Here is a 25,107-nt window from a genome sequence, read left to right on the forward strand (position 1 = left end):
ACTTTACTTTACTATTTATATTTTTGACAACTTTTGCTTTTACTTCACTACATTCCTAAAGAAAATAATGTACTTTTTACTCCATACATTTTCCCTGACACCCAAAAGTACTCATTACATTTTGAATGCTTAGCAGGACAGGAAAATTGTCCAATTCACGCACTTATCAAGAAAACATCCCTGGTCTAGCCTATTGCTTCTGATCTGACGGACTCACTAAACACAAATGCTTCATTTGTAAATTATGTCTGAGTGTTGGAGTGTGCTGTCTGGTTTGCTTAATATAAGTAATTACTTTTTATACTTAAGTATATTTTTGCAATTACATTTACTGTTGAAACCAAACACTTTTAGACTTTTACTCAAGTAGTAGTTTACTGGGTGACTTTCACTTTCACTTGAGTCATTTTCTATTAAGGTATCTTTACTTTTACTCAAGTATGGCAATTGGGTACTTTTTCCACCACTGCAAATGGCGTCCAATTATTGAATAACCACGTTAATGGCCGTATCGATTTAGGTTTTTACTATCAAGGTAAGGTGAATCTTTCGGTTAGAAGAATTCTATTTTGCAATCACAGAATTTTGGGGGAGGATTTGTGTGCCAGTGAAAACTGTCTTCACCCCATAACATAAGGACACACGAAATGTTAAGTAGTTACACTGCATTTCTGAGATCGCTATACAAAAAACTGACGGACAGCTAGATCCAGGATTATTACAGGGTTCAAGTTCAATGTCTAACTGATTAATGCTTAATATATGATATAACAACTTACACTGCCATAAATGTAAGGACAGAAAAGTTATGTTTTATGTCACACGATTTTGGACACTTCTGTCAATACACCAACCATGTGAAAGGTTTTAAATCAAGTCGTGAATTTTATTCAATATAGCTGTTCCCCCTTATCTTAATGTAATGACTTGAAAAACATTTGCAGATTATTATCAATGACTTATCAACAGCTGTAACAAGTTGTCTATCATAGGAAATCCTCACTGGTACCCTAGTTTATAGAAAGATCCTCAACCACTGAAAAATCAAAGCATTGACTTTTGTACTGCTGCATGCAGCAATTTTCATAATCTGACAAATTAGTTGTTAAATTTCATTTCACTCATAATCCATAGCATATTCTACAGCTTTCATTTAATATCATAATCCATCATATCATAATTTAATAATGGGTTATCAAACACGTTTCAAGAGTTATTTTACAAATCACATTAAAATAAAGGGAAATCATATCTGAAGTCCCATTTGATCTTTAATTAAAAGCCTCGAGTCCAGCCTTACCTCTGTTCTGGGGGCTTCATCATGTTGTCTGTATTGTGTCCTTCCTGCTACATTATGAGAGCTTGTCTCTTAATCCCTGTTTAATGACTGCCTCGCTTTGGTTGTACAGAAAGAGGAAGAAAAGGGACAACAGACATGGAGTCATGGGACACAATCAAATGAAAGTTGTTCTGCATTTACTGTTCCTCATGTACATGGCATGGTAGAGGAAAACCCAGGGACCCCAGTCAACAATGTGCCAAACACAATATACAATCTCTTTATTCTGCTGGGGAAAAGTTTTCATTTTTTAAACTCAGAAAACAAATATTTGTTTGTTGAATTCTTTCAAAATAACTGTCAAACAATATTAAACACTAGAAGGATTGATTGCAAAAGAAAGTGGGTGGTCTCAATATTTTACTGATAAGTAGAACCGAATAACACGTCAAGAGGGATGGGCCTGATTTCATATAAAAAGGAAAGGTGTTCCTGATCACCAGTTATATGACAATTCAAAGTTGTTTTTATGTTTTTGTTTGTCATTGTATTTCTAAAAAAATTAACATACAGTGAGGGGAAAAAAGTATTTGATCCCCTGCTGATTTTGTACGTTTGCCCACTGACAAAGAAATGATCAGTCTATAATTTTAATGGTAGGTTGATTTGAACAGTGAGAGACAGAATAACAACAACAAAATCCAGAAAAACGCATGTCAAAAATGTTATACATTGATTTGCATTTTAATGAGGGAAATAAGTATTTGACCCCTCTGCAAAACATGACTTAGTACTTGGTGGCAAAACCCTTGTTGGCAATCACAGAAGTCAGACGTTTCTTGTAGTTGGCCACCAGGTTTGCACACATCTCGGGAGGGATTTTGTCCCACTCCTCTTTGCAGATCTTCTCCAAGTCATTAAGGTTTCGAGGCTGACGTTTGGCAACTCGAACCTTCAGCTCCCTCCACAGATTTTCTATGGGATTAAGGTCTGGAGACTGGCTAGGACACTCCAGGACCTTAATGTGCTTCTTCTTGAGCCACTCTTTTGTTGCCTTGGCCGTGTGTTTTGGCTCATTGTCATGCTGGAATACCCATCCACGACCCATTTTCAATGCCCTGGCTGAGGGAAGGAGGTTCTCACCCAAGATTTGACGGTACATGGCCCCGTCCATCGTCCCTTTGATGCGGTGAAGTTGTCCTGTCCCATTAGCAGAAAAACACCCTCAAAGCATAATGTTTCCACCTCCATGTTTGACAGTGGGGATGGTGTTCTTGGGGTCATAGGCAGCATTCCTCCTCCTCCAAACACGGCGAGTTGAGTTGATGCCAAAGAGCTCCATTTTGGTCTCATCTGACCACAACACTTTCACCCAGTTCTCCTCTGAATCATTCAGATGTTCATTGGCAAACTTCAGACGGGCATGTATATGTGCTTTCTTGAGCAGGTGGACCTTGCAGGCGCTGCAGGATTTCAGTCCTTCACGGCGTAGTGTGTTACCAATTGTTTTCTTGGTGACTATGGTCCCAGCTGCCTTGAGATCATTGACAAGATCCACCCGTGTAGTTCTGGGCTGATTCCTCACCGTTCTCATGATCATTGCAACTCCACAAGGTGAGATCTTGCATGGAGCCCCAGGCCGAGGGAGATTGACAGTTCTTTTGTGTTTCTTCCATTTGCGAATAATCGCACCAACTGTTGTCACCTTCTCACCAAGCTGCTTGGCGATGGTCTTGTTGCCCATTCCAGCCTTGTGTAGGTCTACAATCTTGTCCCTGACATCCTTGGAGAGCTCTTTGGTCTTGGCCATGGTGGAGAGTTTGGAATCTGATTGATTGATTGCTTCTGTGGACAGGTTATTTTTTTATACAGGTAACAAACTGAGATTAGGAGCACTCCCTTTAAGAGTGTGCTCCTAATCTCAGTTTGTTACCTGTATAAAAGACACCTGGGAGCCAGAAATCTTTCTGATTGAGAGGGGGTCAAATACTTATTTCCCTCATTAAAATGCAAATCAATTTATAACATTTTTGACAAAAGAAGCTTTGGTAGAAGTTTTATTAACTCAGGTAATCAGGTAATTTTCAGACAAGCAAATAAACACATTACTTAATTGAATCATGATATAAAGCAACACTATATAAAGTACCTCATATGAGTAAACCGTAAACTCGCCATCTGACAGAGTCCGCAGAGAGGCAGGCAGGCTATACCCAGTCATCACACACGGAACCCTGGGTAAAAACAGACAGGTTAACATAAATCATGACATCACACACTATGAAAACACATATAAGTAGGGCCTTGACTTTTTCTTGACCACGTGACCTTAAAGAGGGAAATCTCAGCCAGGCCGCAGTTTTAGGCTAGAAATAGGGTCAGATTTTTTTCTTGGTCAGGTCATGTTGTCAGGAAAAACTCCTGGCCCTATTACAAGGGAAGTCTATAAAGGAGGGTGAAGACACAGAGACAGACACTTGCCACAGCAGCAAGATCCATACAACATTGAAAGGTGCCATTTTGGTGATGCTCCCACCCACTATCCACTAGACAGTCATCAGCTCCACCCTTTCTATCACTTCAACCGCCCCCCAGCCAGCCCTGGAATCCCCAGGTCCCACCTTCCTGACATGGCCTATTATCCCCCCTCCCACATGCTGGAGAGTAGCCTGTCTCCTCCTCTGCCCCCCGGGTCCCTGCCTGCTTTCCCCAGCCCTGAACGTTGGTCTTTCCCCCGGATGAGACTGTACTGATCCACATCCACTGTGCCTGTCCGGAGACTGCATAGAGATGCCTCTGTGTAGTAGAGACATGCATAAGCACAATGCTTAGGCTATATGCTATGTTGTTGAGTGAGTATTTTCCAAATGCATACCATCAAGTCTAATGGTTTACAATTACAACTGACTTAATTATGTTTTTTTCTTTTTCTTTGTTGAATACCATCAGGCCATATGATAGGCAGAAAGACAAAGTGCCAGCCAGGAAATATTGTTTGCATTTTTACAAATATTAGTTAAATGTGTGAGAAAACATGACTATTTTTTCAAATATTTTCTTTTATACGTTTCATATACTCTAAAACTACTTACAGCCTGGACAGTGAAAACACAATTATGCAGAAGAAAAGTAACAACAGCAGCAGATTGTATTTTCATTGCATGAAGACTTATAATTGAAACGTGTGCATGCAAAAACATACAGAAGCACTGTGAAATAAAACACATTGCAGAACTTATACATTATGCTGTTTACAGACAGCTACAGTGGACTAATCAACTATCGCAGAACAAAATATCCACAAATGTGTCCCTCAGGTTTTCTTTTTGCCACTGGGCCTACTCAAACTATACTTTTTTATTATTTTTGACAATCAGAATTCTTTAGCACAGATGACCAAAGACATTAATCAGCATGAATGCATTATGCAGAGGATTGTCTGCTGTCCATGTCAAGATTTCAATTGCATACTCCTCGCATCCTCTCTTCTCAGAGGTTCCTCCCCTCTGACCTTCTCCTCAAATGGGTTTTGAGGAGGAGAGAGAACACGACTATGTAACTGATATTCTCCCCATTTAAGATGGACCGAATAAAATGAAACCTGTGAATAAACTACTGTACATAGTAACGCACTGTGTTTTATATTAAAATCGAATGATAGATCATTTATTTGTTTTATTTTAGAATATGTATACTTATAGAATATGTAAATTAACTTTGCAACATGATTTGTCAGGATACGTCTGATCATCATTTTCCTCTGCATCTTTTAAATGTACATACAGTATTACAATATTGTTAAGTACTGATCCCAACAGGATCACAACAGGATCACAACAGGATCAGTACTTAACAATATTCATGAGAGCAAATTACAAAAGCAAACAAATTATGACTAGCTTATTATCGCAATCGATCAAAGCATAAACAATGCTGTATTTCAAGCAAGTAGAACATCATGGTACTGAGGGCACATTTACAAGAGATTCAGTTCCTCTCTCTGTGTATGTGTGTGGATGTGCATAATCTCTGTACTTTTACTTCATTTAACTTTGTTTCATATCCAGGAATCAGGCTGCTGCCAGGGCAAAGCGTGTCCTCTAACCCTTTCCTAAAGGCATTAAGTAATACTTATCATCATCCGTTGGTGGCTGATTGAAGTATTCTTCCCTCCCCTCTTCCTCATCCTCCTCTTCAAACCTGCTGCTCCCACTCCTCAGCGCCCTCCTCAGATATTTCCAAAACAGTTCCTGGGCTTTGACCGGGTCGGTGCAGTCTGACCCCGGCCACTGCAGGTAGGTCTTCTTCAACATGACCTGTCTCATATGGTGGTAAGCCGACAGCTGCCTTTCAGGGATGGGCTCCAGCAAGATTAGCAGGAGCACGTCCCGGAGCTCGTGGAAGAGCATGTATCTGGCCAGCTGGATCTCCAGGGAGCACCACTCGCTGCGCAGGAAGTGCCTACTAACCACGCAGATGGTCTTGCGGCTGCTGTACACGGAGGAGATTATGTTGTCCACAATGTTGCGGCCCAGCTCAAAGGTGATGCAGGCACAGCCGGAAAGAGGCTCTGTTGCCCTCCAGGTTGGGAAGTAGATGGTCTAGTACCCAGGGCTCGTCCGCTGAGTTATAGGAGATGAAAGCGTCATATTTGCAGTGCTCCTCTTTCTCCCTCAGCCTGCGCCAGTGTTGGCCGAACCAGGAGCGGAACACATAATAACTGTACTTCAGTTTCCAATACAGCTTGTTGTAGAGAAGTGGTATTATAGTCAGCAGTAAAATCACAGTGGTTGTGATGGCAAAAAGGTACTCTCCCAGGTGCAGGTAGCAAACATTGGTGTCAAAGTTGTTTGGAGAAAAAATTCTGGCACTGTAGACTATAAAGTAAGACTAACTGGACTCTCTGGTTTGTCAAAGTCCAGTTCTGCAGGTCGCTATTGAGGCAAGAGCAGCTAAGAGGAATGTTGCGCAGGTCCAGGTAGCTCAGTTTGGGGAGAGCCTCCAGCACATTCACATCTAAGGATTAAATTACGTTTTGGTTGAGAAGCAAGATCTTCAGATTTGTCAGATTCCCGGAAATCTCCATTGAGAAGGACTGGAATCCCCATGTTCCTTGCACTGAACTTTCAGCCACATCACCCCGGCACAGGAGTTGTGCAAGGAGAGGAAAGTCAAGTTGGTCAGATCGTCAAAATACGTGATTTTGTTCCCTACAAGATCCAAAATGTTCACGTGTTTGAGTGAATGGAAAATATTGTTGAAAATAAATCAAATCAAATCAAATGTTATTTGCCACATGCGCCGAATACAACATGTGTAGAACTTACAGTGAAATGCTTACTGACAAGCGCTTACCCAACAATGCAGTTTTAAGAAAAATAAGTGTTAAGTAAAAAATACATAAGTAAAAAAGAAAAATTTATTAAAGAGCAGCAGTAAAATAAAATAACAGTAGGGAGGCTATATACAGGGGGTACCGGTACAGAGTCAATGTGCAGGGGCACAGGTTGGTCGAGGTAATATGTACATGTGGGTAGAGTTAAAGTGACTATGCAGCTATCTGATTGTTACGTAGGTGAAGTATTTCCAGGCTCTGCAGATCTTCAAAGCCATCATTGCACAGATCTGTCAGGAGGTTATTGTCCAAACCCAGTGTGCCAAGACTAGTCAGCCCACTGAAAGCCTTATGGTCAAGATAGGCGATTATGTTTATGTTGAGTTGTAGGGTCTTCACATTTGGTGTGTGGTGGAAAGTAGGTGTTCAGGTCTGTCAGATTCGGGAAAGAGATGTTCTGTCTGTTGGAGGACATTAGGGAGGTGAGGTGGCTTTTCTCTGCTCTGAAGTTTGTGATTTGATTCTGTCCTTTGAGAAAGTCCTTTGAGAAAGTGGAGGCAGCTTACCTTCCTCAACTTGTTGAAGGAAAAGTCCAATAAACCTCGGATTGGTGGACAGTTGGAAAGTGTGTTCTTCCGCAATGACAGAATCCCATTGCTTCCCAGACTCAGCTTTTTAACAAATTTGACCTTTGTACTCAAAAGGTTGCATAACTCCATGAGCAGATTGTGAGTCTTCAACCCCATACCAGAGAAGTATATGTTCCCAGCTCTAACATTGCTGACATTCAAAAGCTCTGACACTGTGACATTGCTTGAATGCAAATGCATGTAGCGTCACTGCACAGCAATTTTCAGGTCTCTCCCAAGATGTTCGATCGAGTTCAAGTCCGGGCTCTGGCTGGTCCACTCAAGGACATTCAGAGACCCGAAGCCACTCCTGTGTTGTCTTGGCTGTGTGCTTAGTGTCATTGTCCTGTTGGAAGGGTCCTGATCTCTCTGTACTTTGCTCAGTTCATCTTTCCCTCGATCCTGACTAGTCTCCAAGTCCCTGCCGCTGAAAAACATCCCCACAACATGATGCTGCCACCACCATGCTTCACTGTAGGGATGATGCCAGGTTTCCTCCAGAAGTGACGCTTGGCATTTGGAGTTTGACAAAGAGTTCAATCTTTGTTTCATCAGACCAGATAATCTTGTTTCTCATGGTCTGAGAGTCCTTTAGGTGCCTTTTGACAAACTCCAAGTTGGTTGTCATGTGCCTTTTACTGAGGAGTGGCTTCTGTCTGGCCACTCTACCATAAAGGCCTGATTGGTGGAGTGCTGCAGAGATTGTTGTCCTTCTGGAAGGCTCTCCCATCTCCGCAGAGGAACTCTGGAGCTCTGTCAGAGTGACCATGGGGTTCTTGGTCACCTCCCTGACCAAGGCCCTTCTCCCCCGATTGCTCAGTTTGGCCGGGCAGCCAGCTCTAGGAAGATTCTTGGTGGTTCCAAACTTCTTCCATTTAAGAATGATGGAGTCCACTGTGTTCTTGGGGACCTTCAATGCTACTGAAATTGGTGATGAGTGATGACGTCATAGTAGTTACATATATTTCTACACCTTTTTCATTTTTCTCTGTTAATATTTGACTAGATAGATATTTGACTAGATGAATATGGTGCAAAGTATTTTCTCTTTCTAAATACACTGAGTGTACAAAACATTAGGAACACCTTCCTAATATTGAGTTGCACCCCCCTTTGCCCTCAGAACTGCCTCAATTAGTTGGGGCATGGACTACAAGGTGTCGAAGTCGTTCCACATGATCACCTCCTTGACCAAGGCCCTTCTCCCCCAATTACTCAGTTTGGCCGGGCGGCCAGCTCTAGGAAGAGTCTTGATGGGTCAAAACTTATTCCATTGAAGAAAGTTTGAGGCCACTGTGTTCTTGGGGACCTTCAATGCTGCAGACATTTTTTGGTACCCTTCCCCAGATCTGTGCCTCGACACAATCCTGTCTCGGAGCTCTAGGGATAATCCCTTCGACTTCATGGCTTCGTTTTTGCTCTGACATGCACTGTCAACTATGGGACGTTATATAGACAGGTGTGTGCCTTTCCAAATCGTGTTCAATCAATTGAATTTACCACAGGTGGACTCCAATCAAGTTGTAGAAACATCTCAAGGATGATCAATGGAAACAGGATGCACTTGAGCTCAATTTCGAGTCTCATAGCAAATGGTCTGAATACTTATGTAAATAAGGTATTTCTGTTTTAGTTTTTTATTACATTTGCTAAAATATCTAAAAACCTATTTTCACTTTGTCATTATGGGGTATTGTGTGTAGATTGATGAGGGAGGAAAATAATGTAATCCATTTTAGAATAAGTCTGTAACGTAACAAAATTTGGAAAAAGTCAAGGGGTCTGAATACTTTCCAAATGCATTGTATATGGCTATGGAAGCTCCACTCCCATTCTAAAGTGACCAGTTTGTTTTTACAGAGATAGAGGGTGGTGAGGGACTCCAGTACGTCTTTATGGTTAGAATGCTGGAGGGACGTTAAATAGTTATTTCACAGGCCTAGTTTTGTCAGCTTCGGTAAGTGAGTCACAGATTCTGCCACCGCAGATAAGTTGTTCAGGTAGTTCTGCCGTAATATGATTGGAGAGCGATGAGAAAATAAGTATCGAGAGCTTAATCAGTGAGTTATTATTTAGTGACAGGTTGACAAGGTTCTTGAGGTCTTGAAACACAGAGGAGCTGAGATTTAATTTGTTGTTGAAGGACAGGTTTAGGCTCTTCAGTTGGCTCAAATTTGAAACGCCTGGTTGTCTATGGTCTCCAGATGGTTATTGTCAATCTGAAGCATCCTGAGGTTAGGAAGGTGAACAAATGTATTGTCGGGTATGTGTTTTATCAGGTTTATGGAGATTATAACCGTGGTGGCATAGGGTGGCAGGTCACCTACAATGGTAGAAATGTTACTTGCCTGGTGATGGATGCAAATTAATTTTGTGTGGTTTGAGGTTGGGTCCTCAGTGCAATTCCTGAAGCTATAGCCAATGGTGAATTGGGCAATGTGAAGGACAATTGCTACTGATCTAGTCCAATGGTTCTGAACTCTTTCCAATGATAATCTTGCCCGTTAAAATTACAGTACCATCATTTGAAGTTCCAGGAAATGTTTGCATTGGAAAGATAAATGTGTTATTTTTGTTTCTTCAAATTAGTTGTCTGTTTTATTCATCCTGAATTAGACTCCTTTATTCTACAGGTTATGCATGACGATAAGCCAGCTGAATGGGAGAAGGGAAAAACACATTTTACTGACTTTGCAATACATTTCTCAGTGACGATTGGAAAATATAAAAATAACTGTGCCATTGTTAATTAACACAAGAGTCTCAGTTATCTTGCTCGTGTGGCTTTCAGGTTCCTCTTTTCCATTAGGTACTTTCCTTCACCAAATCATGATACACCTCAACCTCACCTCAGCCATCTCCCAATGTGTCACGCCCTGACTCAGGGGACTCTTATTTGTTGAGTCAGGGTGTGATTTTCTATGTGGTGTATATCTATGTTTATGTTCTAGTATGTGTAGTTCTATGTTGGCCGGTGTGGTTCCCAGAGGCAGCTGTCACTCGTTGTCTCTGATTGGGGATCATACTTAGGCAGCCTATTGGCACTCGTTAAGTTGTGGGATCTTGTTCCGTGTGAGGTTTGTTGTGTGTTACCTTTGGACGTCACATTTCGTTGGTTTATTGTTTTGTCGTTGTTTATTAAGTTTAAAAGAAACATGTATGCATATCACGCTGCGCCTTGGTCTGACCCATCTATGAACGAACATGACACAATGGGGTCTTTGTAAGTTGGGCAAAGTTCACAGTTAAATTTGTTTATCTTTTTTTTTTTTTTTTTTTTTTTTATTGTTTTATGGACAGTGATAGTCGGAAATGTGGAGGGGAGACAGATACAGAGAGGACGGGTTAAGAAGGAATTGTATCCACATCGCCAGGGGTAAATGTGGCCCAGAGTCTTGGGGGCTAACCACTGCACCAGACTGCCACAATTATGTGGCATGTAATTATAGTGTATACTGTATAGTGTAATTATAGTTTATGTAATTATAGTGTACATAGTGTTTAAAAATATTTAACTTCAGTCAATTCGTGAAGTAAATTGAAATTCCAATTACATCATTTAAATGTAGTAATTTAACTCAAATGAAGTGCAATCATTATACTTGCATCCTTCAAATGGTATGCATGGTACTTTTACATTTGATCTGTAAAATCAGTTTATATCCTGAATGGGACTAAAGTAAGATGGAATTGACCCCAATCCAGATCAATAAATGGATCATACAGCTGTCTCATAGCAGATGTATGCAGGGCCGTAACCAGGGTCTGAGTTTTAGTGATGTCTGGAAGGGGGAGGGGATTTGAAGCTCATTTACTGCATTTCTATACAATTAAAAAACGTTTAAATGCTATTTGGAGATCAGCAAAAACTAGCGAAAATGACCCCAGCCATTATCACCTGTAGGTTCAATCACCTCAGTCAATCTACAAACACACAGCCTATTAGCTATACAATTGTAATGTTATACCCAAAGATATTAAAACCATGTTATACACCTGAAAGGGGGAAAATATGAGAAAGTATTCACACTGACACGTAGCATCAGCCACTGTTCAGTCAGTTGTAATGATAAATTGCATAAAATCATAAACTCTTTACATAGATAACTCTTTTGTCAAATTACATAGCATTTACATTGGTATTCTTAGGCATTACTAATCAAGCTCTGCACAAACAGACATCAACGGAGCACACAGACATCAACGGAGCACACAGATGATCATATTATCACATTCAAATGAATTATTAGAATGTTACTTACGATTATGTATTAATATGAGGGATGTAGTGGTAAAAAAATTAAAGGTGATGGGTAAACTATTAAATCCAGTGGGCGATCGAGATAAGACAAAACAACCACCGATATAAACAAAAACGTATGACATTTTTAGAACTGTATTGTTTGCACTTTGATTGCATTTTAATGTAGGCCTATAGGGAAGATAGGCCATGTGGAAATGTTCATATTTAAATATATATTTTTTAAGTTCTTAACTTGTTTGGTAAGATTAGTACAGATTTTCTCAGGAGACCCCACATGGGGTGCCGACCCCAAGTTTGGGAACCACTGTACTAACCTCTCTCTGCTTGCTTCCTTTCTCACTCTGTCTCCTCTGCTTCCTTCTGCATGCATTGCAGCCTGCCTCAGCCTCACCACTGAGCGTCACATTATGGTCTGTCTCAGTAGCCTACTCTCTGTAAAGCAATGTTATTGTGAGAAATGAGTAGCCTATTTTCTGCTCAGTTTAGGCTCCGTTTAAAGCTGCAATATGTAACTTTTTGGGCCACCTGACCAAATTCACATAGAAAAGTGAGTTAGATCTGTCATTCTCATTGAAAGCAAGTCTAAGAAGCGGTAGATCTGTTCTATGTACACTATTTCTATGCTTCCCATTCTTAAGTTTCATTTCTGCATCTTTTACTTTCAGTTTCATACACCAGCTTCAAACAGCTGAAAATACAATATTTTTGGTTATGGAAAATATATTTCTCAGTGGTTTAGATGGTACAATGATTCTCTCCACTATACTTGGTTGTTTTGTCACATAAACTGAGATTAAGCGAACTATTAGAATTCTAGCAACCAGGAAAAGGAGTAGCAATTTCTGCATATTTCACCTTTAACGTTAGCTTCTTAATTCCTCCTAGCTGGCTAAGGAATACTAGCCAGAGCCCTTCAACGTTACTGCAATAGAAGTCTCTGCTGGCAGCTAGCCTGACTGACTGACATACTGTATCTATAAGCAACTATTTACCAGCTGTGCACTCATTCTCAGAGAGTCGTTTTTTGTTTGTTTGGGGGATGTCTGTAGACACGGCAGGAGTTGTGGGCCGGTTTTAAAATTGCCTTTTGTCTGGCATATTGCAAACCCACTGTCAGCAACGTCTCTAGTTGCCGACTCCGAGCTGGGGTAGTTTGTTTCACATCTCAGGCCCTCGGCCTGTGCAGTGAGAGGGCGGAGTTAGCCGTTTGAGAGAGTGGTGAATGTGCTGCTAAAAAGGACAAATCCGGGGGACGCAAGCGAACATAACGAACAAACCACTGTTAATGATTCCACTCATTCACAGAGGCAGGTGTGATTAGAACTCAGTCAGATCAAGAAGATAAATAAGCCTTCTGAGCTTTGATCGACGCTGGGAGCAATATTTAGATATTGACCCATAATTGATTTTCTTTATTGTGTACAAATTACATATTTTATTATTATTTTCAAATTACAAAAAATGACCGAGGTCCGGCTTTGGTTTTTCCATTTATATTTCGAGGTTGGATGTTAGCGCGTTAGCATGTGGGGCGCACCGATTGGTGTCACCTCGTTAGTCAGTATGTGTTACACCTGAGCTGGTTTGTCATCTTGTTAGTGGGAAGTTGTTTCTCCTGTGCTGGCCCAGGTGCTATTTAAGTGTGGCTGGCCCAGTGCTTCAGTTGTCTTGAGAGATGTGGAGGGTTAACACCTTTAGTTGGCTCTACCTATTTGATTTCTAGACAAACAATCCTTAATTTGATCTTCCCTATTTTTGTTTTGCTCCACTTTTTGGTTTGCTTCCTTTCTTTAAGTTTGGTGTGGGTTCTTCTTTTGTTTGCCTCTTCTTGGCCAGATTTTGTGGGCGCTCGTGGTGGGGTGTCTTTTAGGTCCTAGTTGTTGTTGCTAGTCAACTTTTAGTGGACCCCACCTTTGTTAGTTCCCCTTTCTGTTTGAGTGACAATTTTGGGTTTTCTTGCTGGGAAACGTAACATACGGCCCTGGAGGTATGAATGCTTCTCAACCACTGAGATATCAAAGCATTGACTTCTGTACTACTGCATGCAGTGATTTTCATAATCTGACAAATGACTGGTTAAATGAAATTTCACTTATCATAATCATAGCATAATCTACAACTTTCATTAACCTATCATAATCCATCATAACATAATTTGATAATGAGCTATCAAACACTTTTGTCATTTTTAAGTTAAGAAAGGCTATTTGTAACATTAAAATAAAGCTAAATCATATCTGAAGTCCAATATAATGTTAATCAAAAACCTCCAGTCCCGCTTTACCTGTGCTCTGAGGGCTGTGTCATGTTGGTCCTTTCTGCTACATTATGAACGTTTGTCTCTTAATCCTTGTTTAATGACTGACACGATTTTCACTTTGGTTGAACAGAAAGACTAAGAAAATTGACAACTGACCTCAAGTCATGGGACACATTCAATTGAAAGTTGTTCTCCATTTATTGTTCTTTATTTACATGGAGAGGGAGAAGAAAACCCAGGAACTCCAGTCAAGAATGTGACAAAATAAGCTTTGGTAGAAAGCACATTCTTGACTTTTCTACCCCTGGGTTTTCCTCTCCATGTAAATTAAGAAAAGTAAATGTAACAGTAAACTTTCATTTGAATGTGAAAATTGTCCTTTATTGAAATCCGAAACATCTCAATCAGGTCCTTTTCAAACAAGCAAATACACACAACACCATTGGATCATGATAGAAAACACCACTATATAAAGTACCTCATAATAGTAAATTGGATAATGTATAGCTTAAGCTACTGTTCTTTAGTAGTATAATGGTATTATAAGAGTATTACACAGACAATAATAATAAATATGGAGTGGATTGGCCACAGTCAAGGCATTACTGTAACAAAGTTATTGTGTTCATAGGATTTTCCATACAGGCTGTGACATCGTACCTGTGACGTCAGAAGGCACACTGTGTTTTTTTCCCATGACTGGATGCATGATTGTCATTAAGCCCATCCCTATTCCCCTCATTTAACCAATCAGCCTCTCATCTTCTGCTCTCTGGCCATCTGACAGAGTCCACACAAAGGCAGGCAGGTCATGACTACCCAGTCATCACACACGGAACCCTGAGTAAAAACATAAAAGGTTCACATGTAAAGCATAACATAAACAATATGACAACACTTATAGGTACGGCCTTGACTTTTGCTTGACCACGTGACCTGACAAGGAAAATCTCAGTCAGGCTGCAGATAGACTATAAATAGGGTCAGAGTTTTTCTTGGTCAGGTCATGTTGTCAGGAAAAACTCCTGGCCCTATTACAGGGGATGTCTATGAAGGAGGGTAGAGAGAGAACAGGGGGACCCATAAGACTGACTTGTCTAAACCCATCTTTTTTTGCATTCTAATATGGTCTGCAGTAGAAAAATTGAATGAAAACATGGTGTACAACACCCAGTTGTGGCTAACTGTAAACTTGCACATCCTTGACTGCACTGTTGTTTAATAAGAATAGTCAACTGTTGACTCCTTCAGTCTTCAGTTCTGGACTAAGGCCGGTATTCAATTAAATCGCAGGTTATAGGCATTGCGGCTTAGGCAATGTTCCTGCGTTCGCAGAGATCCCATTCACGGTAAATTCTGCATATGTCGGATGTCAATCGGATTGCCTTTAAAAACCGCAATGCCTATCAACCTGAGATCAGATTGATTCCCAGCCTTACACTATATACTATACTCACTAACATTCAGTTAGAGTGTTAAAGGAAATATTTAAATTACAACTCTTTCAGGCCTAAAACATTATAGATTTTTCCCATTTGAATCCTGGACATAGGGTTTGTATTGATGATGTAGTAGGGTCACTCACAGGGATGCGGTATTTGCTGCGGATGCTTGTCCTCAGGGCGATCAAGGCTCCAGGGAGGAAAGGAACACAGCAGCTGTCCCCGTTGTCCTGAGCAACCTTACAGCCCAGGATACAGGGCAAGAAGGTCGCACACAGACCTGGAGGAAGAAAAATGAAAGTCACACTGTCTCCACCATTCATTTTAGGTGTGGCTATTTGGGGTTGGTAGTAGTCATCACAGTTATATTAGTTGTGCAGAACTCCTGATACAGAGTAGCCTCACCCAGTCTATGGCTTTTTAAACAGTGTACACAACGCAATGCAAACCTTGTGCATGCGTCATTTTACACACACACAAACCCACACAGAGGGGGACTCACAGATGCCGCAGTCATCGCAGCAGTCACAAACGTTGGAGCTCCAATCGGAGGACCCAGAGGAAGTCACGGTGTAGTTGTTGATGGTGACCTGAGGCTGGGAGCTGATCACCATCTCACTCTGATAAGCCATTACTATGGGGGAAGAAGAAGAAAAAGAAGAAGAAGAAGAAGAAGAGGTGGAGGGAGGAAGGGGACAAATTAGATACACGAATGATTCAAAACAAGAATATAATATTTGGACAAAGTTCTACATCCGTTTACACCTCCACACACTGACACCATTGAATATACATATTCAAAGCTAACTAGAGTCCCAATGGTTATCTCCTGCCGCTTACCTGCTGCTGCTCAATCCCTGTCAGTCTCCACTGGGGCCTTAGATATCCTGGGTGAGCTTTGGGAAAAGCTGTGAATGGGAGCGCCACGGGGGCCCTTTGCTCTTATACCCATGGTGACATCATCACACGGTGACAGTGGCATTTCCATGGTAATATGGCGAGACGAAGAGTACCTGCATTCTGCCCGCCCATTTGGAACAGTAGGAACACCCCGTCAAAATAAATGTTTGGTTTTAGGGCGTAGAAGTTTCAGGCCTTTCAAAAGTCAACCTCTTTATTTGGTTATTGTTATCAGTATGGCAAATGGAACAAAGCAGGAACATAGTGCGGCACCTTGTACTTCAGCCATTCAGGTGTGTGCGTGTGTGCGTGCGTGTTTGTGTGTTTAATGATGCATGTACAAGCCAAGGTTTGTGTTGTGTACACTCTCTTTAAAAATACGTAGACTGGGTGAGGATAATCAAGATCAGCAGTTCTGTACATCTAATGCAAGAGCGATGGTCATTAACAGACCAAACGGCCCCATCCAAAATCAGAAATTGAACAAATTATCAGGGCAACAACACTACTGATGGGGTCTTTTGGGGGGCCTTTTGGGGGCCCTAAGGGAGATTTGGTTGGGGGGGGGGGGGCCCACCTCGCGGCAAAACATTTTAGTGGCCCCCCTCTTGACGGCGGAGAGACAAATGTAAGTTTTAAAGTTTATTTCCTGCAATTCTACACATTTTGCCATGGGGCAAAGACAATTATTTTGCAATTTTGTAACAAATTTCATGCAATTTTCCCATGAGGCAGAGAGAACAAAAATTCAGTTTTACAGTTAATTTCATGCAATTCTTCCCATTCTGGCATGGGGTGGAGAGATTTTTGCAGTTTTAAAGAGAATATCCTGCAATTCTACACGTTTTGCCATGACTTATGCCATGTTAATATGATATCTGAGTGAGAATGACAATAAATCTATAGGGTCTCCCTGTTGGTCATTTGTGTGGTAGCTTTCAAGAAAACAATCATAATTAAATCTACAGGCTTAACCCTCATACTACCCACTGAGGTCATTTTGACCCATTGGCATTATTTATTATCATAGTCTAAAGGTGGTTTATTCAATTCTTCAAAATGTTCATGACTTTGTCAATCAATTTGTCAATCGGTTAGGCCTACTTCTAGGATGACTTTTAAATTCAGAAAGGATGTTCGCAAAATGTTCTTTTGACACCTGTCTGTTTTCTCAATGACATTCAAATCAGCATTGGAAAAGGGCACAAGTTTAAATTTGTTCAGCCTTAGCAAGTCTGACCACAAGTCAGAGACCACTATGATGACACACCAAATGGGTTTGATGGATCACGGGAAAAGAGCAGGAATAGGCTTGTAGGTTACAGTTCAAGCTACTGTATGTCTTCCCATGGTGCGACTGCTGTTGGTATCCAAAGATTATCCAATTTGAATAAACGCTTGGAGGTAAAGACGACAGCAGTGGTGTAGCCACGGGCGATACGCATATCGCTTATTGATATCTACATAGCGCAATGATGTGAATCACACTGCTGCTCTCATTTAGCTATTTGCGCCTTACGGATTGTGGTTGTTGTGGATGGCTTTTCACAAATGTAGGCTATATGTGTATTTCAACCCAATAATGGTTGAATTGAAGAAGTTTAAGCTGCCTATCGAGCATTGTTTTTGCGACCAGTGGACAGAAATACGTTCTTACAAAAAGATTTAGATACAGAACTGTTATATTTTTTCACAATTTTCTAAAATATGTTAACACTTTAAAGGACACTGGGAACTAAATCATTTCCCAAGGGTAGTCTAATTACTTTGTAGGCTACAGTTGACAGGCCCATTGTGAGATTATAAATTATGTTACAATCAAAATGGTAGGTGCTGTGTGAATTTCTTGCACATCCCAACTCCTACAGATAGTGGGGTCACAGCCATTATTAACTGAATTTCTGGAGCAATTGGGATTATGTGCCTTGCTCAAGGATACAAAAAATGTTCAGCACCAGGATTCAAACCATCCACCTTCCTGCTACTGGACCAACTCTCTAACCAACTCTCTAACCTCAAGGCTATTTGCCATTCCAAATGTGTAGAGAAGGGTGCAATTCAGAAGAGGAAGTGAGACATGCCACTCCCTCATTTTATTTCTGGTTCTATGGAAGTCAATGAGCTAAGCCAAAGAGATGGATAGAGGCCTCTAGTGGCCAAAATGTCGTTTTAGCATGGGCAGTGCCATCAATAGTGGTGTGTGGGTAAAATCACTGGGGAAGCCAAGGCAGAGAAAAAAGCCATATTACAACCTATGTGTTGCGATAATTGCGTTGTTTGTTCTATAACACGTTAGTTCATATGCTTTGCCACCGTGATATATAGGCCTAAGGCCGAGACAATAAGAAGACAGTGGCAGAATAAATTCAACCACACCTTTATTTCATCACGAAACCAGAGAGCAACATCTGTCCTGTGAAGTCCACAAAGCATATTGCAATTTAACATACCATTTCATGACCTATAGCATGGTCAAGCAAGTTAATGTTTCTGACATTTTCGGACTGCTAAACAACTATTGATTTAAAATCACAAAGAGTTACCGCAAGTCGCAAAGCTGCCTACACTATTCCAGCACTATTTTAACTTCAACATCATCAAATCACCTTAGTCTAATACAGTGACAACTGAAAGATGGGGGGTGGTGGTCATCCACCGCAGGAGCCTCGGTCTGGCTCTGGTGCCACGGTGCCAGAACCGGTTGGTAACCTAGAACACACTGGAAAGGCATTAGGTTAGTGGAGGGGTGGCGGAGAGAGTTCTGGGCATATTTTGCCCAATGCAAGAACACCGACCACTCCCCTGGCCGGTCCTGGCAGTAGGACCGCAGGAACCTACCCACGTCCTGATTTACCCGTTCCACCTGCCCATTACTCTCGGGGTGGAACCCAGAGGTCAGGCTGACCGAAATCCCTAGACATTCCATGAACACCTTCCAGACCTTGGACGTGAACTGGAGACCTCGGTCAGACACAATATCCTCTGGTACCCCATAGTGCCGGAAGACGTGTGTAAACAGGGCCTCCGCAGTTTGAAGAGCCGTGGGGAGACCGGGCAGAGGAAGGAGGCGGCAGGCTTTAGAAAAGCGGTCCACAACAACCAGGATGGTGGTGTTACCTTGGGAGAGGGGAAGATCAGTTAGAAAGTCAACACTTAGGTGAGACCATGGTCGTTGTGGAACTGGTAAAGGTTGTAACTTACCAGCTGGGAGGTGCCTTACTCTGGGCGCACACTGAGCAGGAGGAGACATACACCCTCACGTCCTTAGCCAAGGTAGGCCACCAGTATTTTCCGGTCAGGCAGCGCACTGTACGGCCGATACCTGGGTGACCAGAGGAGGGTGACGTGTGTGCCCAGTAGATCAGACAATCACGGATAAGAGCAGGCACGTACTGTAGCCCATCTGGACACTGAGGTGGAGAGGGATCCGTTCGTAATGCCTGCTCTATATCCGCGTCCATCGCCCATACTACCGGCGCCACAATGCAGGAGGCCGGCAGTATGGGGGTGTTGTCGCTGGGCCTCTCCTCTGTGTCATACAGCCGGGACAGTGCGTCTGCCTTCACGTCCTTCGTACCCGGGATGTATGATAGAGTGAAATCAAACCAGGTGAAGAATAGGGCCCACCTGGCCTGGCGAGGATTCAGCCTCCTCGCTGCCCGGATGTACTCCAGGTTACGGTGGTCCGTCCAGATGAGGAAAGGGTGTTTCGCCCCCTCGAGCCAATGGCTCCACACGGTCAAGGCTCGGACAACAGCCAACGATCACCAACGCCATAGTTCTGCTCCGCCGGGCTGAGCTTCTGCGAGTAGAACGCACAGGAGCGGAGCTTAGGTGGCATACCCGAGCGTTGAGACAGGACAGCTCCTATCCCCACCTCAGAAGCATCCACTTCCACTACGAACGGTAGTGATGAATCGGGGTGGGCCAGTACTGGGGCTGAGGTGAACAGACCCCGCAGTTTGCTGAAGGCCAGGTCAGCCTCAGCAGACCCGGGACAGCCCACCCTTCAACAGGGAGGTAATGGGAGCTGCGACCTTGCCAAAGCCCCGGATAAAACTCCGATAGTAGTTGGCAAAGCCAAGGAAGCGCTGCACCTCCTTAACCGTGGTTGGAGTCGGCCAATTACGCACGGCTGAAATGCGATCTCCCTCCATCTCCACACCGGTGGAAATGCGGTATCCAAGGAAGGAGACAGACTGCTGGAAAAACATACACTTCTCTGCCTTAGCATAAAGGTCATTTTCCAACAGTGGGCCAGCACCTTGCGAACCAGGGACACATGCTCGGCGCGCGTAGCGGAATACACCAGGATGTCATCAATGTAGACCACTACACCGCGACCAAGCATGTCCCGAAACACCTTGTTCACAAAGTACTGGAAAACTGAGGGAGCATTCATCAAACCATAGGGCATCACCAGGTATTCATAATGCCCCGTGGTTGTGCTGAATGCTGTCTTCCACTCATCTCCCTCTCGGATACGTACCAGGTTGTATGCACTCCTGAGATCTAATTTGGTGAAGAAGCGCGCCCCATGCATTGATTCAATCACTGAATGAATGAGGGGGAGAGGATAACTAAATCTTATCGTCTCCCTGTTCAGTGGTCAATAATCAATGCACGGGCGCAGACCTCCGTCTTTCTTCTTCACAAAGAAGAAACTCGAGGAGGCGGGTGAAGTGGAGGGATGTATATACCCCTGGCGCAAGGACTCGTGACATATGTCTCCATAGCCACCGTTTCAGCCTGTGACAGGGGGTACACATGACTCCTGGGAGGTACACCGTCTACCTGGAGGTTTATCGCACAATCCCCTGCCCGATGAGGTGGTAACTTAGTCGCCTGCGTTTTAGAGAACGCTTGCGCCAGATCGAGGTATTCAGGGGGAATGCGCACGAAGGAGGTACTGTCTGGACTTTCCACCGTGGTTGCACCAACGGAAACACCTAGACACCTACCCTGACACTCTCGCGACCACCCCATAAGAACCCTCTGCGGCCATGAGAAGGTGGTGTTGTGGAGTGCTAGCCAAGGGATACCTAATACCACAGGGAAAGCAGGAGACTCAATAATGGAAAAAGTAACCTGCTCACAATGAGTCTCCTGGGTAATCATGGTGACTGGTGCAGTAACTTCCTTAACCAACCCGGACCCTAATGGTCGACTATCAAGTGCTCTGATGGGGCGTGGAATGGATAGGGGAATCAATGGAATGCCTATACGGTGTGCGAATGCCCTGTCCATAAAGTTCCCAGCTGCGCCTGAATCGACTAGCGCCTTACACTGGGGAACTACCATGTGCTCAGGAAAGGAGATGTGTATTTTACAGTGCGCAGCAGAGGGCTCTGAACGAATGTGGGTGTTCGATGCCTGGGGTGATGCGAGAGTGCCCTGCCTGCCGCCTCCAAACCCAGAAGAGCATTGACAAAAACGTGTGGTGAAATGTCCCTTCGCGCCACCAGTGTGGCACAGGCGCTGTCGTCCTCCGCTCTCTCGGCTAGCGGTTCCACCCATCTCCATTTGTTCTGGATCCGAGTCGGCCGGGATGGAAATGGGCAGACCTCCTCCAGGACGTCCTCTGGTTGCCAGCAGGTTGTCCAAACGAATGGCCATGTCCACCAGTTGCGAGAAGGACAACATGGTGTCACGGCAGGCTAGCTCCCATCGGACGTCCTCTCTCAGATGGCACCGGAAATGGTCAATCAGGGCCCGTTCGTTCCACCCAGACACCAGAGTTCGAAGCTCCAATGCGAAGTCCTGCGCAGTCCTTGTCCCCTGCCCCAGGTGGACCAGCCGCTCGCCCGCCTCTCGACCCTCGGGCGGGTGATCGAAGATCGCCCAGAAGAGGCGAGCAAACTTCTCCAACGCGGCTCCTCCTTCGTTCCACACCGCGTTGGCCCACTCCAGGGCTTTCCCCGAGAGGCAGGAGACGAGGGCGGACACCCTCTCCCGCTCCGATGGGACCGGCTTGATGCTGGAGAAGTAGAGCTCCAGTTGGAGCAGGAATCCTTGGCACAGCGCCGCTGTCCAGTCGAACTCCCGTGGTTGGGATATCTGGATCCCTCCAGGTGCTGGGGTGTAGGTGGCGGGATCCGGTTGGCCAGCTGGTCCCGATCCATCGCTTCACCCAAGCTGGCTAGCATAGTTGAATGCTCCTGGACCCGTTCCACGACTCCAGGCATGCACGTCTCTCCCGCTGACTATATAGCGGGTGGGTGATTCTGTGATGAGGTGGTGTTGAAGGAGTCAGGCGCAGGAGGGTAAATCACAGAATAACAGGCTTTAATCCGCAAAATACAGGTTTACACAGAAATGCGTCAAACACACTCCAGGGCACAAAACAGGCACCCTGGAAAATACAAGGCACACAGGAAATACTCCCGTCGATACAAAATACACGAGCTCCAACGAACTTCACTAACCTCCACAATAAACAATCACCCACACAGACAAGGAAGCAGAGGGAACACTTATACAATGACTAATGAGGGAATAAGGACCAGGTGTGTGTGATTGAAGACAAGACAAATGTGATGATAAATGGATCGGCAGTAGCTAGTAAGCTGGTGACGCCGAACGCCGAAACCTGCCCGAACAAGGAGGGGAGGCAGCCTCGGCGGAAGTCGTGACAAAGTGGCAGATATGTTCTATGTGCTATACTTCTATGCTTTCCCATCAGTTTATGAACTATTTGCTGTATGTAAAAAATATATATAGAACAAATATGAAAAAAGGTGCCTACATATCTTGGAGCTTAAGACAAAAGGGGATATCTACTTTATACACTGCATTCGGAAAGTAGTCCGACCCCTTGACTTTTTCCACATTCCACATTACAGCCTTATTCTATTTTTTATTTTTTATCAATACCCCATAATGACTAATCGAAAACAGGTTTTTATACAGAAATACCTTATTTACATAATTATTCCGCCCCTTTGCTATGATACTCGAAATTGAGCTCAGGTGCACCCTGTTTCCATTGGTCATCCTTGACATGTTTCTACAACTTGATTGGAGTCCAGCTGTGGTAAATTCAATTCATTGGACATGATTTGGAAAGGCACACACCTGTGTATATATAACATCCCACAGTTGACAGTGCATGTCAGAGCAAAAACCAAGCCATGAGGTTGAAGGAATTGTCCGTAGAGCTCCGAGACAGGATTGTGTCGAGGCTCAGATCTGGGGAACGGTACCAAAACATTTCTGCAGCATTGAAGGTCCCCAAGAACACAAACTGAAGGTCACAGTGGCTCATGCGTCCCCAAATATACAGCACCTCAGGAGCTGACTCACTTACAGATGACTCACAAGGTATATACAGCAAAGTCTTATTTTTATCAGTTAAAATAATGTTTTTAATTCAGAGATACATTCTTATCTGCCATTCTTATCTGCCATGAGTGAATAAAGCAACTTAAAGTACACACAATAGAGACAACTATGGGGGGAGGGGGGTAACCCGTGTAGCTCAGTTGGTAGAACATGGCGCTTGCAACGCCAGGGTTGTGGGTTTGATTCCCACGGGGGGCCAGTATGAAAAATGTACGCACTCACTAACTGTAAGTTGCTCTGGATAAGAGCGTCTGCTAAAATGACTCAAATGTAAAAATGTATTCAAATTGACAATGTTTTGTGTTTGAGTTCATCTTGAATCTTGAAGCGTGTCCCCTGGAAGGCACATCTGGAGCTGACGCCCCCGAAAAAAGCTGGCCAGACAATTTCACTATCTGTGAGGTCACTTTGTCACTGGAGCTTAAAAAGGCTTTACGGAACTCAGTGGATCTCACAAAACCTCAATTTCATCACCTGAGGGGTATGTTGCTGTCTGCAGTTGTTGACGAAGCACTGCAGTACACAACATATCCTGAAAAGTACCAGAAAATTCTAATGGCAAATGCCATAATCTTGAAATGGCCACACCTGAAGGCCAAATGGGGTTCACCCACTATCGTGTGGCTTACGTGCATTACGGACAAACTAAAGAACAGATGGAGAGGCATAGTCCCACGTTTTAGGAGAAGAGCAGCAGTGGGTGAGGGAGAATCTCAGACATCAAAAGCAAAAAGGAGGACTGACACACCAACCAGTGTGAACTTGGAGCCACCAACATGCCAGGTCTCATCAGATGCAGTATCACTTATGAATGAAGAAATTAGAAAGATAGAGGGATTTGAACAAGCTAAAAATTATTCTTGAGGAAACATTCACACAAAGGAGAGAGTTACTTAACACGTGAAAATAAAGATGAAATACTGGAGGAACACCCCTTTTTGTTCAAGACTTTGAGCTACTCACTAACTCAACACATGCACTCAGATACTTTCACAGACATACTGGCACTCCGCCGGTGAAGTTAGTGGATATGGGTAGAGACAAAATAGAAAGAATGGAGTGCAGCCCACAGCAAAGGAACAATTGAAAGCGAGCAGTCCTCAAAGACATTGTGGAGAGAATGAACATTGTCTTGGATTTAGACATAACGACACAAGACCCAAGTTGGATGGTAACACGCCACCATACTAAAGCTGGCCTCCTGATGCTTCCCCATCTCCTTGGTGAAGACAGTACACTGTTTATAAAGGAGTTTTCATTAAGTTACTATTTACAGTATTTTATGTATTGGCATATGCTACATTCTTTTTCATTCAATTTTAGAATATATTGTATTTTATTCATTTAAGGAGACTTCCACACCATCTGATGTCACCACGGGACCTCTAACTCCCTATGTTGTTAATATTGGCTCCGTCCATTCTTCAACACGTTCCTACTTGGTGGTGGAAAACAAAGCAGTATTTGCGCTGCGTGATTTTGTGGATGCTATTGCAGCATTATAATTTTCAAATGACATATTTTGGCTAATGTACCCAAAGAAGTGTGACTGTACTTTCAAATTGATACAGGTGCAGATACTGAAAAGGCCAGCTTTTTTAAAACAATTATTTTTTTTAAACATGTCTGGGGAAACACTTTTTTCGTCATTCATTTT

At 43.2% G+C, this 25,107-nt stretch overlaps 2 protein-coding genes and 2 pseudogenes across 4 annotated transcripts in view; all 4 read right to left on the minus strand.

Moving 5' to 3' along the window:
- LOC311139364 (sperm acrosome membrane-associated protein 6-like) overlaps positions 1-25,107 on the minus strand; it is a gene marked incomplete at its 5' end in the record, with an annotated part of 1,014,348 nt that overhangs the window by 88,274 nt on the left and 900,967 nt on the right. The gene's annotated exons all lie outside the window — the stretch shown is intronic.
- On the minus strand, positions 5,380-6,415 carry LOC311139224 (toll-like receptor 13; annotated as a pseudogene). The gene is made up of 2 exons: positions 6,397-6,415; positions 5,380-6,295 (listed from the first exon to the last, which is right to left on the minus strand). The product of its transcript is annotated as a toll-like receptor 13 (transcript).
- On the minus strand, positions 6,828-13,814 carry LOC311139225 (annotated as a pseudogene). Its single transcript has 3 exons — positions 13,792-13,814; positions 9,034-9,724; positions 6,828-7,510 (listed from the first exon to the last, which is right to left on the minus strand). The product of its transcript is annotated as an uncharacterized misc_RNA (transcript).
- LOC311140468 (cornifelin homolog) lies at positions 14,130-16,126 on the minus strand. Its single transcript, XM_084175539.1, has 4 exons — positions 16,050-16,126; positions 15,712-15,843; positions 15,353-15,489; positions 14,130-14,607 (listed from the first exon to the last, which is right to left on the minus strand). The coding sequence occupies exons 2-4, from the start codon at positions 15,839-15,841 to the stop codon at positions 14,518-14,520; spliced, it is 357 nt and encodes a 118-aa protein (XP_084031665.1). The 5' UTR covers positions 15,842-15,843; positions 16,050-16,126; the 3' UTR covers positions 14,130-14,517.

Source organism: Coregonus lavaretus, assembly GCF_964263955.1.
Source record: "Coregonus lavaretus genome assembly, chromosome: 13".
Lineage (NCBI taxonomy): Eukaryota > Metazoa > Chordata > Actinopteri > Salmoniformes > Salmonidae > Coregonus > Coregonus lavaretus.

Coding starts and splice junctions, on each gene's coding strand:
- LOC311140468 (XM_084175539.1), bottom strand. CDS start 15,841: ATGGCTTATCAGAGTGAGATGGTGATCAGCTCCCAGCCTCAGGTCACC. Junction 15,490..15,711: donor CTGCGATGACTGCGGCATCT/GTGAGTCCCCCT, acceptor TTCTTCCTCCAG/GTCTGTGTGCGACCTTCTTG. Junction 14,608..15,352: donor GCAGCAAATACCGCATCCCT/GTGAGTGACCCT, acceptor GTTTTTACTCAG/GGTTCCGTGTGTGATGACTG.